This window comes from Ictidomys tridecemlineatus, chromosome 4, assembly GCF_052094955.1.
Source record: "Ictidomys tridecemlineatus isolate mIctTri1 chromosome 4, mIctTri1.hap1, whole genome shotgun sequence".
Taxonomy (NCBI): Eukaryota; Metazoa; Chordata; class Mammalia; order Rodentia; family Sciuridae; genus Ictidomys; species Ictidomys tridecemlineatus.
In genome coordinates, this window is record NC_135480.1 from 143889236 (window position 1) to 143904237 (window position 15002).

At 41.9% G+C, this 15002-nt stretch overlaps 1 protein-coding gene across 2 annotated transcripts in view; it reads left to right on the forward strand.

Moving 5' to 3' along the window:
- The first annotated feature begins 5138 nt into the window (after positions 1-5138).
- Positions 5139-15002, forward strand: part of Dmrt1 (doublesex and mab-3 related transcription factor 1) — a 103930-nt gene continuing 94066 nt past the window's right edge. The window contains exons 1-2 of one of the 2 annotated variants that reach the window (XM_005324085.4): positions 5139-5689; positions 8765-8948. In XM_005324085.4, the coding sequence (XP_005324142.1) occupies positions 5342-5689; positions 8765-8948 (532 nt within the window). In that variant the 5' untranslated portion in view covers positions 5139-5341. The remainder of the gene's footprint in view (positions 5690-8764; positions 8949-15002) is intronic. The other variant, XM_040285689.2, reaches the window with a different exon arrangement.

Here is a 15002-nt window from a genome sequence, read left to right on the forward strand (position 1 = left end):
CATCTTTCCATCACTACTGGAAACTTGAATGCATAGAGAAAGGTGGCTACTGGTAAGCACGTTTCACCATTGTAACCCTCAGGTATAGCCATCTTCCTGAACAACTAGGTCCCTGCCAGCATTATCTGCTTTCAGATTCCTCCTGTTCCTTCAATCCAAGCTACAATCAGCATCAATTACCAATGATGAGGACTGGAGATGTAGCCCAGTGGTAGAAAACTTGCCTAGGGTGCACAAAGCTCTGGCTTCCTTCCCTAGCACCCTAGCCCCAAACTATCAATGATGATGAATCACATTATATATATATATATATATATATATATATATATATATATATATACACACACACACATACATATATATTAGATGTTAATAGACCTTTATTTTATTCATTTATTTATATGTGGTGCTGAGAATCAAACCCAGTGCCTCATACATGCTAGGCAAGCGCTCTACCACTGAGCCACAACTCCAACCCAATGAATCACTTTTTATATTACAGAGAGCTTCCTGGGCATTTTTTAGAGATATCTAAGTCCTATGATGATGTTGTCCCCACATCAGAATAGAAGGCTCAAAAATACTCGGTCAGTGGCTGGGGTTGTGGCTCAGTGGCTTGCCTAGCATGTGTGAGGAACTGGGTTCGATTCTCAGCACCACATATAAATAAATAAAGATAAAGGTCCATTAACAACTAAAAAAAAAAAGTCACTGGTTGGGTTGTAGCTCAGCGGTAGAGTGTGTGCTCAGCGTGTGTGAGGCCCCAGGGTTAATCTCCAGCACCAAATAAATAAATAACCACAACAACACCCCTTCAAAAAACCCCAAGCACTAAGTGGTTCAAGTCACAGTGATTGGTTGTTCAAATCACAGAGTGATTGGTAGAACTGATACTTTCATTTCTCAAACACCTCAAGGACAAACATCTCCATCATTTTCTATTTGCCTACAGGATAAAAGCCAAATTCCCCACTAGTAGGCAAGGTGCCATGCTATCTTCCCAACCTTATCTCCTGCTGGGCTCCAGCTTGACTCCTCTGTTCCAGACTGGCATGTCGGCATCTTCTTCCCCAACCCACAGGCTGGCATCCAATGCTTAGCTTTCAATTTGCTGTTCCCACGATAGAATGTCCTGTTTTCACCTTTATGCCTACGCATATCTCTTGAGACTACAGGGTAGTTCAGTCTTCTTTATGCCTGTTCAGATCCTGTGCAGCATGGATGTTGTATGGTAGTTGTGTTCCATGTCAAGTGAAGTCCCTCATTAAGTGCTCAGGCCCTACTTGTCCCACTTCTCCCTTGATTCCTACTGCTCATATCAGTCTTGGGACACTGATCACATACCGCTGTACACCAGCTGACTCACAGCTGCATACTATTGGGACATGGAAAGCTGACTATTTCAATTTATAGAGTATCTCACTACATACTTGTGTGTGTGTGTGTGTGTGTGTGTGTGTGTGTGTGTGTGTGTGTGTGTGTAGAGGAAGAGAAACAGAGACAGAGCCAATCCAGAGAATTTTCCATTGACTGTTTCACCAAGATCCGAGGCAAAAATAGCTATCCCTCAACAAAATGCAAAGCAGATAGAATTTATCACTGGTGCCTTGTAAAATAACTTTCCCTCCCCACGGGTTCTTCAAATCTGTAGATGTGTGTGCATATGTACCTTGCTTTCTCCTATTTTCTTTCCAATGTGGAAATACCAACAACAGACAGATAACCTTTCTAAGCACTTTGTAAGTATTAACTTAGTCTTCCTAAAAACCCTCAGAGGTAGGCATTATTATTATCCTCTTTCCTTTTACAGATGAAGACACTGAGTCACAGAGTGATTAAATAACTCTCCTAAGGTCTCTTAACTGAGGGTCAAAATTAAGCATTCAGTTAATATGCCATGTACTGCCTCATCAATAAAATGATGCATTTTTTTCTGATAGTGAAAATAATGCCTATTGAGTGTTTAAAAAAAATCAGAGGGACTGGAGGCATACCTCAGTGGTAGAGCACTTGCCTAGCATGTGAGAGGCCCTGAGTTTGATTCCCAGTAGTGCATACACACACACACACAAATCAGATAATACCTTTTACTTAGCATAACATTGTCATATTTCATCCATGCTGCAGCATATATCACTACTATTCTTCTTTTATGGCTGAATAATATTCCATTATATAGATATACCACATTTTCTTTGTTTATTCATCCATTTGTAGACATTTGGATTGTTTCATTTTTCTGGGGCTAAATACAGAGGAGTGGAATTGTTGGGTCATATGGTATGTATTTCAAAATGACTGTATAATTTTACAATCCCAGCAATAATCTATGAACATTCAAGTTTCTCTACATTCTAGCCAATATTTGCTATTGTATATTTGAATAATGATATTCCAATGGTTTTTAAATATATATTTTAAATTCTATATGAACACAATGTCTATTTATTTTTATGTGGTGCTGAGGATAGAACCCAGTGCCTTACGTGTTATGCAAGCGCATAACCACTTAGCTACAATTCCAGCCCCCATTGAAATGGTTTGGATTTGCATTTCTCTAATAACTAATGGTATTGAACATCTTTCTAATTGTTTATTGGCCATTCAAGCCTTTTCTTTGGTGAAATAGGCACATTTTTGGTTATTTTTGGTTGTGTGTGGTGTTGGAGATCCAATCCAGGGCTTTGTCCATGCTGAGTAGATACTCATCACTCAACTATATCCCCAGCTCCTGATTTTAAATTATTGAATTAAAATAGTTTTAAAAAATATTTTCTGGGTACAGTTCTTTATCATATATAACTTCTAAATATTTTCTCACAGACTGTGGCTTTTCAATTTTTAAATTGTGGCTTTTGAAGCATGTTGTAAATTTTGTTGAAGTTCATTTTTTTTTTGTATTGTGCTTTTGGTCTCATATCTAAGAATTTTTATTTAAGACATATTTTAAAACTGGCTAATTCCCCCACTATGTCTTGGGCATATTTCTAAGTCATTGAGTACAGATCTGCATGATCATATTTGGACTTTGGTTTCTGGAAAGAGGAAAAAGGAGATAACAGGGCGAGGCTATTAAAAATGTCCAGTAGGAATCTATTTATTTTGGGGGGTCTTCCTACTTCCTTTATAGATCATCTCCTGTCTGGTGCCTCCTCTGTGCCTTGTAAATAAAAACTTCTCTTGGCTATTAATTTCATTACTTCATTTTATGTTTTAATACCTTGGTCACATGTTCTTAGCACCACAATTTCTATAGGTTTAAATCCTTCCATCACAGATTCTGTTTATAAGAAACGTATTTTTCCTCATGATCTGGGATGTGACAGCTGTTGCTTCCTGCATCTACTTTATTGTCTAAAGCTAGACTGGGCCTTGGGAAAGATTCAACTTCAGCTCAGGTACTAAAGTGTAGATTAAAAAAAAATAATGGATAATGGCAATTGGCTTATGTGTTTTAATAGAAGACTTTAAGGGAGAAGGATGTCCCTGAATAAAACGTTGGTTATCATTTAAGAGGTTCCAATATGGGTGTATGGTTGTATCTTGATCCCTGTCTGGAGTAGAGCTTCACTGACTTCATGGTCAGGGTTTGTGGCATTGTGTAAAGCTGGAAGGAAATAATTTTCAGAGGGCTAACACTAATGGAGAAAATGCACTCTGAGGATTGTGTAGGAGGCCTCAGAATTAGAATGGGAGAAAGGCAAGTGAAGGGACTTCAGATCTCAGTTGCTGAAGACATCCAACTGTGGGCGAAATGGCCACTGAACAACCCTTTCAATTGAGAAGCCAAGTGAGGTGGCTATGCTCCTTTTGAGAACTACTCCCCTGAGGCTGTGGCCCAGAATATTCAAGGCAAGTACTAACTGGTGAAAAGCAAGGAAAGTGGGAGAGGGGTGCAAGTTAGCCCCAAGCACAATTGCCAATACAAGGTTAGAAAAGTGGTGATGAACAAAGAGGCTGTACCAGGTCAACAAAGAGCTGTTCCAAGCTGGTAGAATAGGAAGCTAACAAATGCAGAGCGAGATGAGTCAAAGTGCTTTAAGACTAGCCTAAGGTCTTCAACTGTTGTTTTTCAGGTGGAAAACAATAGCTAGGCACTGGAGGAGCCCTGGGGCTGGGTACTTAGAATACCTCAGAACAAAGAGAAATGGAGAGATCTGTTGGAAGCTACTGCAGATTGAGACTCTAGATGAAGGACTGGTCACATGGATGTATGGGAAGAACTGATCAGCAGGTCCAGGGATGGATTAGCTGTGCAAGTGCAGAGGAGACAAATGTGGCAGGAGATAGGGGATGGGGAGTTCACGGTGGGAACTCGGGAAAGGTAAGATCACGGAGTTTTTTAAAAATGTACACTTAAACACATAAAATGCACAGATCTTAAATGTAGAATGAGTTTTGATAAACGTCTACATGTGTGTAACCCTCCCACCCCCATTCAGAGTCCAAATGAAGCTGCCTCAAATGCAAGAAGTGAGAAGAAACTAGGACTGGAACTATATAAAAGTTATCTGGTTAACTGGAAAAGTTATCTGGGGCCAGGAGGTAGAAATCTTGGGAACAGATGAAAACGGGATAAATGGAGAAGAGCTCCAACTTTTAATATTTTGGGCGCACTTCAACCCCAAGTGAGGGTCTTATCTGCTGACACAGATGTAGAGATCTCTTCTCTCAGACTTTCAACCTTATTATCAAGGGAGAAATAAACCAATTTCTGAGTTTGCTGCTGCCAAGGTCTCCCATATTGAACCTGAAGAATGCTTCTCACTGGGGGGAGGGGAAAGGGGGGAAGGGAGCTAGACGACCCGACAGGTTTCTGCACCACCTCCAAGTAGCACGCTGGACTCCTCTCCTGACCTGGGAGGCTAGCTTCCTAGGTGCAGCGAGCTCTGTCTGGCAGCCTGGCCCCCGGTACCCCAGAGAGCTATGAGGTCATGCTCTGCACCTCTGTGCGATTGCAGCATCCCTGCAGCAGCGCCCTGTTGCGTGTAGCTGGAGTGCAAGCTTGCACTCAGCGGGAGCACAGTGGCTGGAGTTGGGGGACAATGGGCGTGGCTGAGCTCCCTCGCGCCCTCTCCCGCCTCTGCAATCCCGGGAACATTCTGAAAAGTATCCAAAAGTTCTACACCGCGCGCCAAAAGAAAAAAAAAAAAGGGCACAACCCCCCACCACTCCCGGCGCTGCGTGTCCCGACCTCGCCACTCGGGCTGCACCTCCGGCTGCTGCATACACGCCTCCTGCACCTCCTCCTCTAGAACCTAGCCGTCGGTTGGGTGCTTCCTTGCAGCCGTCTTCGGGCGTGAGAGGCGGTGTGAGTCCTTTTGCCGCTCCTTGGGGCAACATGCCCAACGACGACGCGTTCAACAAGCCCTCGGCACCGTCCGAGACCCCGCACGCCCCCGGGGCACCGCCTCAGGGCAAGTCCGGGGGCTTCGGGAAAGCTTCTGGGGCGCTGATGGGCGCTGGTGGAGGATCAGGCGCCGGGGGCAGCGGTAGCGGCTCCGGTTCTGGGGCATCGGGCCTGGGCGCCTCCAGCAAGAAGTCCCCGAGGCTGCCCAAGTGCGCTCGGTGCAGGAACCACGGCTACGCTTCGCCGCTCAAGGGCCACAAACGCTTCTGCATGTGGCGGGATTGCCAGTGCAAAAAGTGCAATCTGATCGCCGAGAGACAGCGCGTGATGGCCGCGCAGGTGGGTACGGGCGTCCGGAAAGGGGGGTTCAGTTCTGAGCTTTAGGGATAAAGTCCTTCGACGAGGCCAGAGTTAAGAAGGGCCCGGGATCGGGAATGATCCGGCTAGTAGAGCCGACGTTCGCAGCGCGCCGGAGACGCGGGACTCCCAGCCAGGGCCGAAGCCACTCAGGGTAGGCGGGAACGAGTCCCGGTCCCAGCCAGGGGAAATGCGGGGTTCACCCTGCTGGAAAGATCGCCCCAATCCTGCACTAGAGTTGCGGGGCTCGCTGCAGCGGCGGGGCCCCCAGATCTCCATTCCTGCCCTCCAAGCAGAGTTGAGTTTGTTCCGCTAGGGATTCTCCACGATCTCCGGGCCCCGCTTCAGCTCAGTTGCGGGGTTCGCTCCGCAGTGTGGGGGCGGCTGGGATCTCCAGCCTCGCTCTCGGAGCCGATCGCCGAGGGGTTCGCTTGGCTGGGCAGTCCCCGCGATCTCCACCGCGCACAGAGTTGCGGGGTTCGCTCCTCTCGGGGGTCCCAAGGACTACTCCCCGCTGAGCTGGGCTTAAATTAAGTAGGGTCCTTTGGAGCGCCGCGAGGGACGCTTTGTAGGGGCCAGGGGAGACCCTTGGGTAGCTGCGGAACGCGACGCCGCGTTTGTTTTTCTGGAAAAGTCCCTGGGATGGACGCCGCAGCGGCGTGGTCTCCGGCTCCTGGTGCACTTGGCGTCCTCGCCCGCGGCGGCTCCGGGCCGATCGCCTCAGCCATTTTGAGCAAATGGAAATGCTAGTATTTTAAAATTCGCTATCTGGCCCCAAGTTATGGGGGGCCAGATATTTTGACTATATTTAAGAATTTAAAAAAAACTCCTGGGTTTGAAGCTGGTCGTTAATTTTTATTTTTAATTTTTAATGGCTTCAACAGGACGCTGGTAATTTAGCAAGTTAACGAAAGTTCACGTCTTTGGTTTCCTAAAAGGTTTTTAAAAGGTAATAATACACATTCTTTCCAGCTAAAAGTTGTTTCATCTTTTAAAGATAGATTATTTAAAATGAAATGACACCAAAGAAGTGTTTTCCAGTGGTGTGCTGCTTTTGATTAGAAACGTGTAAAATAGCCCTTTTTAAAAAAAGATCTTAAGTTGAACATAACTGCACAAATGCTTAAAGATCGTGTACTTTCTACGTGCATCAGAGTTTTAAGCACAGAGAAGTTAAAACATTTAAAATTACAAGTGTTTTGTCTTCAGATATTATAAGGGCAGTTACTGAAAATATAGGTAGTTTTTTCATAGAACTTAATCTGTAGTGAATTGTTATGCTGGATGTAACAATAAGGTGCATCACAATGAGATTTAAAACATTTAAATATATAGGCAAGAAAGTATTCCGGACTTTTGATCATTGGCTTAAATATTTAACGTGGAGCAATACTCAGGGAATTTTTCTCAAAATGTAATAAAGATATACGAATAGGGGCATTAATTTTGAAAACCCTTCCTAGAAGGACTAATTTTGAGGAGACAGCTGAATTAACAACAAAAACGACCCAAGATTACTTTTAGAATATGAACTTCAGGATTTTTTGTACCAGAGGATTTGTGTTAGGCTAGATGAGCCCTTAAAAATCTATATAGCAATTACTTTCTAGTTATTCTAAAATAGTTTGAGATTGATATTAGATGAATAAAACAACTACATTTGCAATCCATTGCCAGCCCCTTTCCCGTGTAAATAATGTTCACTAACAAACCTTGGAGAAGATCTTTGTAAGGGCATCCTTAGTTTGTGGACTAGATAAGCTGTGCCTTTTGGATGTGCATGAGGTTTGTGTAAATCAAGGTACAAGTATGTATTAATATTTTAGAGGTTTGCAGGGTTTTAAAAAACTTACTTCTGAGCAGTCATTGATAATGCTGTTTCCAAGCCCTTGGTTAATAGCAGAAAATCCAAGATATATGCTTAAATAATTATCCAAGGTTTAGTTTTCTAAGGTGATGACTCTTTTGATTATGAGTGAAATTTACTTCCACATGAATCAGCTAACTTTGGACTATATAGTTTTCCTAAGCCAATACATAGATTGTAGCTGGATTTCTGATTTACCATTTTGATTTTACCTTTTCTCTTGTCTTTGAGCCTTTAAAGTGTAGGGTGCTTCATTTTTCTCCTTTTATGACCACCAAGAGTCAAGTTCAATAGAAAGTCTCTTTGTTACAGGTAGTAAACAAAAATACAACTTGTTTTAAGCCTCCCCCCCAATTTTTAACAATGTTATTAAAAAGATTATAAACACAAGAAGCCCCTTAAAGTGTTTCCTAAGTATGTCAGATTCTTACCTGTCTCAATTCTGTCTCTCTTTCCCTGCCTAGACGCCCCCGCCCCCAAACCTGTCCTCTCCCTTGCTGCTCACCTCCCACCTCTTCTTCTTCCAGGGACTTTCAACACCAGATTCCAGCCTCCTTGCTCTTCCTTGCTTCTCCACATGCTCCCTCACCCTTGGGGAAAAGGGTTTTGTGGGGTTTCATTTCCTAGCTGCTCTGTTCCATATTATTCTTACCCCTTTTTCCTTCCCTGTGTGAGTGCTAACTCATTCCATGGTTCAGGTCTCTGCTGCGTTTCTACGCAGGCTGATTCTTACATTTTTGCTGTAGATTGGTGTTTGCTTCTCATCCTATTTTGTAGTGGATGCTTACTTGCTTCTTGTTTCTCCTTTTAAATGGGGAGGAATCTGGGATCTAATGTAAGCTTACTGGTCACTGTTTCCAGTACAGTGGTCTTTTACATATTTGTGGGGTGAAGGAGTCCAGTGCTTCCTAATCCATCAGTGTGTTTTCTACTCTTGAGACTGAACTCCCCTCTTTGGATGAGTTTTTCCTGATCCTTGTTTCCTGATAGTTTGCACACTCATGTGTTTTGGGGATATCTATAATGGGCCAGATACCCTGACTTTATATCATTTTTCAACTTTGGCTGCACATCCTAGTTACCTGGACAGCTAGGTAAGAGAAATGAGAAACCTCTTTATGTTCAGAGCCTATCCTTGGAACTGGTGATTCTAGAGTGCTGGAGAATGATTCACTGTCCTATGCTTCCAGGTGGCTCTGAGAAGGCAGCAGGCGCAGGAGGAGGAACTGGGTATCAGCCACCCCATCCCGCTGCCCAGTGCAGCTGAGCTGCTTGTCAAGAGAGAGAACAACGGTGGCAACCAATGTCTCATGAATGAGAGCAGCAGCTCTTCTCAGCCACCAGCAGCCAGTACACCCACAACAGCGGCCTCAGGTAACCTGGGGGGCGGGGGCTGGGGTTCACATTGGGGTCTGGCATGAGGAAGGAGTGCTGTGCCTATAAAAACAGACTCAAGACCCTCCTGGGTCACCTATAACATTTACAGCTTGGAGGAATTTCTTAAGGAATTCTCCTTCTGCTTTTGTCTGCCTCACAAGGAGATGGCCATGGCTTCTAGAAGTGAAGGTTCAGCAACTTTACTTTCCTGTTGATAGTTAATAGTCACAATCACATAATGTCAGGGAGGAGTGAGATTGTTCATGTTTCATATTGGTCCACCCCTCTGTTTTGGGGTCTAGTTGGGTAGGTGCTAAAGATCCTCTTTTCTTAGAACTGAAGTTTATTTCGTCAGCAAGGAACAGCATCCCTTTGGGAAAAGTGTCTGAAAAGGCCAAAACCTAAGTGTCAGATATGGATGAACTTGGGAAGGAATAGGGAAAGTGTGTCATGTAGGCTTGTAGTCTCTCCCATGTGCTAAGCATTGTGCTAGGGGCTTCATATGTGCCAGTTTGTCTTCCTTCCTCCTGGAGTCATTCTCTTAAGTAGGAGGTAGTAGTCCTTTTTAACTTCATGAAGACAGAGGTGTAGGAGGTTAAGTTCATGGCCAAGATGATTGAACTAGAAAGCATATCAATCAGTCCATCTGTCTCCCAAGCTCAGTGTGCTTGGTGCACTGGGTCTCCAAATTGCTTCAGGAACCTCAGTGGTCTGGAGCTCACTGTTCACTATGGAAGCCTCCAGCCATAGGTAATTATTTAATAAATAAATTATTAAAAATAAAAAGAAAACATTTGGTTTCTCCTTTGATCCACATTTTGAGTGTTCATTAGCCACATATTGCCAAGAGCTGTCATATTGGATGATGCATTTCTGTTTCTCAGAAAGTTTCATTTGATGGTGCTGTTCTGGAATGCAGAGAACCTCTGAGAAATCCACCAAAGATGTGGAATTTTGGAGTTTCTGGCAGTTAAATACAGTAATCCCCCCTTCTCTGTGGGGCATAGGTTTAAAGACCCAAGTGAATTCCTGAAACCTAGGGTAGTACTGAACCCTACATGTATATGTATATTTATATATATGTAAATGTATATATTTGGAATAAATGTTTTTGTCCTACATATTCATACCTGTGGAAAAGTTTAGTTTATAAATTAGGTACTATACGATTAATAATATCTAATAATAAAATAAGGCAATTACAACAATGAAAATTATTTAAAACTTGTGAATCATTTGTTTATTCAATTTTCCATTGAATGTTTCTGGATCATAGTTGACCTCAGATAAATGAAATAGCAGAAAGTGAAACTCTGGGTAAGTGGGACTAATGTATATGGGCTGAGATTGTCTTTAGGATCTACCATGGTTTCATGAAATATGGCCTTGCCATGTGGTACCATCTTTGCTAAGCTCGTATGAGTTACTCAGTTTGCTGTGCTTAACCACTAGACTAAAGTTGCTCAGCTGCATATCCAAAATTAGCTGTGAAATTTTGGAATAAGTCACTTAAGCTCTGTGGGCAGTTTGTTTCTGGTTCTCAAAAATGAGGGAGAGGGTTCTTAAAGATTGCATGAGTCTTTGCCATTGTGGGGAGGAGAAGATAAGTGCACAACAGGGAAAGCAGGTAGGTGTGTTACTGGAGCTACAGGTTCTGTAATGAACAAAGGACAAGGTAAAGATGCTCCTTGACTTATGTACTGATAAATCCAACGTAAATTGAACAATTCCTAAATCAAATGCAATTAATATGCTTAACCCACTGAACATCTCAGCTTAGTAACATAGTACAATGTGCAGTACCAGTTGTTTATTACCCTTACGATCATGTGGCTGGCTGGGAGCTGCTTTTGCTGTGCAAAATTGAGAGGATCATATCCCATATTGCTAGCTTGGGAAAAGATCAAAATTCAAAATATAGTTTCTACTGTTTTTTTTCCCCCCAGCATTGGGGATTGAGTGCAGGGCCTCATGCATGCTAGGCAAGTTCTCTGCCACTGAGCTATGTCCCAGCCATTATGGTTTTCTTTTTTAATATTTATTTTTTAGGTGTAGATGGACACAACACAATGCCTTTATTTTTATGTGGTGAAAGTGTGTCATCTTTGCACTGGCTTTTGTACCATTTTAATGTCAAAAAATTGAAAAAAATTGAACCAGTATTGTTTTTTTTCTTTTTTTGGACTGGTTGTTCATAGTGTATACATAGAACAGTTTCCAAACTTTGCTTTCCATAGGGCAAAACAGGTTCTGGCAGAGTGTTTCAGAGTGGCAATAGGAGGAGAAGTAACAGAGAGGAGTCACAGGGTAGAAGGATTTAGGGGTCAGAGTCAAGGAGGATGCGCCCAGATCCCTTGCTTGTCTCTAGAGTAACATACCTTGTAGTATCCTGAACTCTTGATCAGTACTCAAAGGCAAGGGGAAGTTGAACCTAATATGTGTTCTGCTCTTTTGCTTGGGCATAGGTGGGTACTCATGGCTCTGGGAGGCTATGCCTCCCAAAGGAAGGTGGGTGTCCCACTAGACAGTTCATCTCTGGGACACGATGGTCATCCTTCGCAGGATTTCTATCAAACCTTTGGAGTTGGAATTAATAATTAATATGGACTGAGGATTTGAGTGAGAGGGAGGTAGGGAAGTTAGAAGAATACCAATTACAGAGAGAAAGAGGGAGAAGGAGGGTGAGATTGTGAAAATGGGAGAGGCAGACAGAAGATGGGTCCTACAGCTTTTAGGTGGCTAATGGAGACAAGTTTCTTAGATAACTTGGCACTAACAAGAATATAGCTTACTTTATGTTTTTTCAAGATTGTATGTATTTGAAGTAACATTTAACTATTGCAAAGTAAAGAGCAAACATTTGTAGTAGAGTCCAGAACCTATTTAAGGAAAGAACATTGCTTTTCCAGCACCAGTCTTGAGTTTCACCTCTGTCATCCTAGGATTACTTGCTACATGTCCAGGCGTTTGTGTGTAGTTTTTCTTTCCATATAAGTATGTGAATGTATGTACATATACATATAATATATATATGTACATACATGTATGTATACGTATATACATATATACATATGTGTACAGATAAATAATATTTACCTGTTTATAATGGGAGTGTGTTTGCACCCGTTGTCATTAGCTTTGTAACATTTAATGCAGCTTGGAATTTTTAAAAAATATTTTTTAATTTGTCAATGGACCTTTATTTTACTTATTTATATGTGGTGCTGAGAATCAAACCCAGTTCCTCACACATGCTAGGCGAAGCTCTGCCACGGAGCTACAACCCCAGCCCCAGTTGGCATTATTAAAGGCCTAGAATTCTTTTATGTAGATGTGGAAGGCCAGGGTTTGAAATGATATAGTGAGAGTTGAAAGTTGTAGGAGTTGTCATGGAATAGTAAGACCTACTGACCTGGCTCACCTGGGTGCAGTTGCTAACCTCCTTCCTACCCCTGCTCCCTAGGGTCTGTTAGGCCAGTTGCTTGGTGAAATTGAGTAGATTTTTATGTCCTTGAAGTTTCTTAGTTATCTCCTTTTGGCTCCTTAAAGTGCCAAAAGTGAGACTAAAAAATGCTCAAGAATTACTGCAGAGATTATTGGCTGAATTCTAAGGACACTTCAAAGTAAATTGGATTTACCAAGCTGTGATTCATTTTTTGGAGAACTAAACCTTATAAATAGGATAATGCACATTAGAAGACAGTCCTTGGTCAAAGGCTGCCTAACAATGACCAAAGGATTTATTGGATATCCTCGAAGATGGGTATACGAGACTTTTGTTGTTTTTTTCTTTGATTGTGGGGAAAAAAAAATAGCCCTTTGAAGAAATTGTTTTGTTGCTGATTTTTATACTAGTAGGATTAGATGGTAACAGGTATGTTATTGATTAGAAAAGTTTCTTCCTGATCATTTGTGGGGCACAGAGCAAAAAAAGATGAACATTTTTTACTATAAAGGACCATGAATTAATTAGCAATCTCAGCATTTTCTGTGTGCCTTCATGTTTTTAAATATTAGCATAAAGTATACTTTTTTTATTTCAAGTTATCAGCTTTTGAAAAAAATTGGGCCTTCTTTCTTTGTAAATTTGGGCTCGTCTGTTTTATTTTACATTTTACTTTTCCTTCAACCTCCTGTGCACACATAGAACACTGTTCTACCCAGTATGTTCCCTGAGGTCTGCATAGTTTTTCATCTCCTTTTCTGTGCAGAAACTGTCAAATGAAGGGCTGTATTGTAGAGAACTTGGTTCTGCATGCATGTCCTTTGTGAGGACCTGAATGTTATCTCCTGGACCCTCCCTTCTGGAGCACCCTGGACTTGCATCCACATGCACATCCACCCTCCCCCAGATCAAGCTACCTCCTACCGTCTGGGGTTTTCCTTGGCAGCTTCTGCCTTTCCTGCAGCCCATGGCCCTATTTCCCTCCCCTTCCCCTGTTGGAAGGGTAGCGCTGGTCTGTGCCTAATAGTGGAGGGGCAGGAATTCACTTCTTCAGCAGGAATTCACTTCAAGAGAGTGCAGGCCAGAAGAGGAGCATATTTCTTTGTAGGTCTTGAGGACTTATATATTTTACAGATATGAAAAGATTTTCCTAGTCATTTTGGAGGCACAGAGGAAAAAAAAGATGAACATTTTTGGCTATAAAGGACCATGAATTAATAGCAATCTCAGCATTTTCTCTGTGGCTTTATCTTTTAAAATATTAGCATAAAGTATACTTTCTTATTTCACAATTCCAGTTTGAAAATGGAATAATGTCCCTGGGGTTTTGTTTGTTTGTTTGTTTTGGGTATTGAGGGTTGAACCCAGGGGTACTTTACCACTGAGCCACATCCCCAGTCCTTTTTATTTTTTATTTTGATATAGAGTTTTGCTAAGTTGCTGAAGCTGGCCTCAAATTTGTGATCCTCCTGCCTCAGCCTCTTGAATTGCTGGAATTACAAGTGTGTGCCTTGTGTGGTTTTTATCAGTGAGAGATGGGACTGATGAATAACAATGAAGATACTGAATTTAAATTTTTAGAAGAATAGACTTTTTTAAGAGCAGTTTTAGGTTGTTTACAGCACAATTGAAGGAAAGGTACAGAGATTTCCCATGTATCCCCTGCCCTCACACATATGTTGCCTCCCCCATTACTATCTAAATCCCCCATCAAAATAGTGCCAGTGTTACAAAGAAACCTGCATTGTCATATATCCCCTAGAGTTGGGTGCACAATGGGGTTCACTCTTGGTGTTGTCCTTTCTGTGGGTGTGGACAACATCTTTATGATGTCAGACAGCATATTTCCACTGCCCTAAATCTACTCTTTGGGGTTATTTGAATTTAATATAACATTTAAATTTTTATCTTTGTAGTTTTCTAACATCACAAAGAAGGAAGCATATCACTCAAATGAATGATAAAAACATTTTACACACAATGAATGAGGCGTTTATTTTTGAAAGATTCTGACCACTTATGTGAGATAGTCTCCCTTTGATTTAAGCCAGCTCTCCATTGCAGGCAGAATAAGAATTAGTGCTTGGTTAAAAAAGTCTTCAGATCAAAAGCATCCTCATGCTTTCAGAGTCAAAGAAGTTGCCAGCAGATTGTCTTAACCCAAATGTAAACTGAAGCAACCGTTGGAAGTTTGAAAGAAAGAAAATGCTAGATGGTAGCGATCATTTTGATAGCTTGCTGTTTTAAATACTATTTTAGACCATTTTGTTTTTTTCAAGGGAAGTCTGCTTACACTTGTCAAATACAGCAGTTCAGTTGGTCTGAGAGAAACTCCGTGTGGATAGTATTTTGGTTTAGCAATTATAACAACAAAGTACACAGAAAATAGCCTAACCAGATTACGTGTGGCTAGAAAGGAAATTTAGCTAGAGCTTTAAAAAACTGAGAAAATTTAAAGTCACAGGTTTTAAAACACCATATACAAAACACATAAAACCAACCATTTGATTGGGTTACATCTATATCTCCCTTGTGAAAATAAGCTGGAGAGCATGGATGGCCTTTTACTTATCACTTTGTTCACCTATGATCGAGTAAACTACCTG